Here is a 2,897-nt window from a genome sequence, read left to right as displayed (position 1 = left end):
CATGCCCTCTTCAAGTACATCGCTCTCCTCTCCACTATGCATTCACTAACCCAGAAGCTCTGAACCCCATCCTTCTGGGTTTTTATGGAGGCTTCAGTACATCAGCACAGTTGATCAAAGTAAAAATACCACATATGTTTTGATGATTTTTACTTGAATCGGTCATTTATTTGTATGACCATAAAAATGGTATTAATAAGTTTATTTTCATTGTCCTCGAGATCTGTTGAACTCTGAATCTAGATTCAGTCACTAGGGTTGTGTGGTACTATGTATCATCTGCCGCTGAGTCCTGAAGTCCTGTTTACCATCTCCAGAAGATGAAGAAGAAGGTGAAGGTATGTTTGGAAGGGTATGTTGCCAGGAAGAGAACTGATTTGGAGTCCAGGCTGATGAAATCAAATACACTGAATTTGTCTCTCTGTTCACCTTATTCTGGCTCCAGGGAAACAGAACAGTCACTAGGGAGTGCCATTCTGTAAACCTTGAATGCTCCCATCTCAGAGATCTTGTCCCTGGTTTTGTCTTTGGGCTGAAGCTTCTTTGGGTTCTATTTTTTTCTGGATGCGGAGTCTAGATCTTTGGTTTTGAAACCAAATCTGGACTCTTGACTCTGGAAGCCCAATATCTTCAGCAAGTTGCTCTCTGGAATCAATCCCAGGATAAGGGTTTTCCATGAACGCATTCATGAGAGTTTGTAATTGGGAAGAAGTGTAGCTGGTACATCGTCTGTCTCTCACACCTTGAATGTTCTCTTCAGGGTAAGCTCGGTCTTGTCTTAAGTCTAAGTTCTTCTCAGGTCTTTTCAGGAACCTGTGCCTAGCTCTTCGATTCTGAAACCATATCTGGATCCTAGATTCTTCAGTGTTGACTTCCAAAGCAAGTCTTTGTTTGACGGCATAACCCGGGTAAGGTTTTTTGTTGAATGCATTGATGAGGATTTTCAATTGCTCTTCTGTGAATTTGGTGTGGCTGCATCTATACTTTGTTGCCACAGCCTTGTACAGAGAATTGTTTTCGGCCATCTTGGAAGGGAGCTCCGAAGCCTGGTTCCACCAAAAGAGAAATCTATTCTGGGTCTTTTTTGTCTCCATACAAATTTTAAGATTTTGTGTTCTACTACTGTAAAAAAAAAATGCCGTTGGTAACTTGATAGGGATTTCATCAAATCTGTGGATTGCTTTGGGAAGTATAGTCATTTTCACAATATTGATTCTTCCAATCCAAGAACATGATATATCTCTCCATCTGTTTTTGTGTCATCTTTGATTACTTCCATAAGTGTCTTATAGTTTTCTGAGTACAGGTCTTTTACCTGCTTAGGTAGGTTTATTCCCAGGTATTTTATTCTCTTTGTTGCAGTGGTGAATGGCATTGTTTCCTTAATTTCTCTTTCTGATCTTTTGTTGTTAGTGTATAGGAATGCAAGGCATTTCTGTGCATTAATTTTGTATCCTGCAACTCTACCAAATTCATTCATTAGCTCTAGTAGTTTTCTGGTGGCATCTTTAGGATTCTCTATGTATAGTATCATGTCATCTGCGAACAGTGATGTTTTACTTCTTCTTTTCCAATTTGTATTCCTTTTATTACTTTTTCTTCTCTGATTGCCATGGCTAGGACTGCCAAAACTATGTTGAATAATAGTGGTGAGAGTGGACATCCTTGTCTTGTTCCTGTTCTTAGAGGATATGCTTTCAGTTTCTCACCATTGAGAATGATGTTTGCTCTGGGTTTGCTGTATCTGGCCTTTAGTATGTTGAGGTAGGTTCCCTCTATATCCACTTTCTGGAGAGTTTTTATCATAAATGGGTGTTGAATTTTGTCAAAAGCTTTTTCTGGATCTATTGAGATGATAATATGGTTTTTCTTCTTCAATTTGTTAATATGGTGTATCACTGATTGATTTGCGTATATTGAAGAATCCTTGCATCCCTGGGATAAATCCCACTTGATCATGGTGTGTGATCCTTTTAATGTGCTGTTGGATTCTGTTTGCTAGTATTTTGTTGAGGATTTTTGCATCTATGTTCATCAGTGATATTGGCCTGTAGTTTTCTTTCTTTGTGACATCCTTGCCTGGTTTTGGTATCAAGGTGATGGTGGCCTCGTAGAATGAGTATGGAAGTGTTCCTCCCTCTGCTGAATTTTAGAAGAGTTTGAGAAGGATAGGTGTTACCTCTTCTCTAAATGTTTGATAGAATTTGCCTGTGAAGCCATCTGGTCCTGATCTGTGAAAATGAATAAGGGCCTTTAAAATGGTTTTATTTTTCTACTTATCATGATATCAAGTTTCTTTTTCAGCAGGCACTGAGAGATATTAGAAGAAATTTTTTACTTTCTGGTTCATGTATAACTCACACAATAGGCTCCTGCAGGACCAGTAGCTTCCCCAGCGTCCAGCTCCTGTAGTGTGGGGTGGCTTCTGCAGTACATGGGATCCAGCAGCTCCCAGCTGCTGAAAGCTTCCTTTGGTAATCTCCTCTTAGGTGGTTTCGTAGTGAAGTGTCTATGATGAGATACTTCCCATGAACCCACATGAGAGTGAGTTTCTGACAAGTTCCAAAGAGCAGATTTCTAGCAAGTTTTACTGATGTGGCACCACAGCAACCTCTCTGCCATTTGGTTAGCCATAGTTAGCTCCTCTCCATCAATGTCTGGATCTCAGACTTGTTAGAGGTGGGTTATGGGGGTAAGGAGGAACTCTTCCTTGGGCATTCTGTCTTACCCTCGGGATAGTGATTGCTCCTTATATGTGCTATTTCTATACTTAGAATTGTCTTTACTTCTTCCTAGCCAATCCCTAGTTACTCCAATCTCCTGTGATAATTCTTTATATTAAACTTGTTAAAATTACTATGTCATTTATTTCTCCTTTGTGGACCCAGGCTGACACA

At 39.8% G+C, this 2,897-nt stretch overlaps 1 protein-coding gene across 1 annotated transcript; it reads right to left on the bottom strand.

The window, feature by feature from the left end:
- Window positions 1-500: 500 nt before the first annotated feature.
- On the bottom strand, window positions 501-1,025 carry LOC308609308 (double homeobox protein A-like; the record flags this gene model as incomplete). The annotated part of the gene is made up of 1 exon (XM_081222998.1): window positions 501-1,025. One exon carries the CDS (start codon window positions 1,023-1,025, stop codon window positions 501-503), a length of 525 nt encoding a protein of 174 aa, XP_081079124.1.
- Between the last annotated feature and the right edge of the window lie 1,872 nt (window positions 1,026-2,897).

This window comes from Mesoplodon bidens (genome assembly GCF_964165515.1).
Source record: "Mesoplodon bidens genome assembly, chromosome: X".
Classification (NCBI taxonomy): Eukaryota; Metazoa; Chordata; class Mammalia; order Artiodactyla; family Ziphiidae; genus Mesoplodon; species Mesoplodon bidens.
Note: the sequence above shows the minus strand (reverse complement) of the source record. Positions and strands in the feature narration are given on the sequence as shown.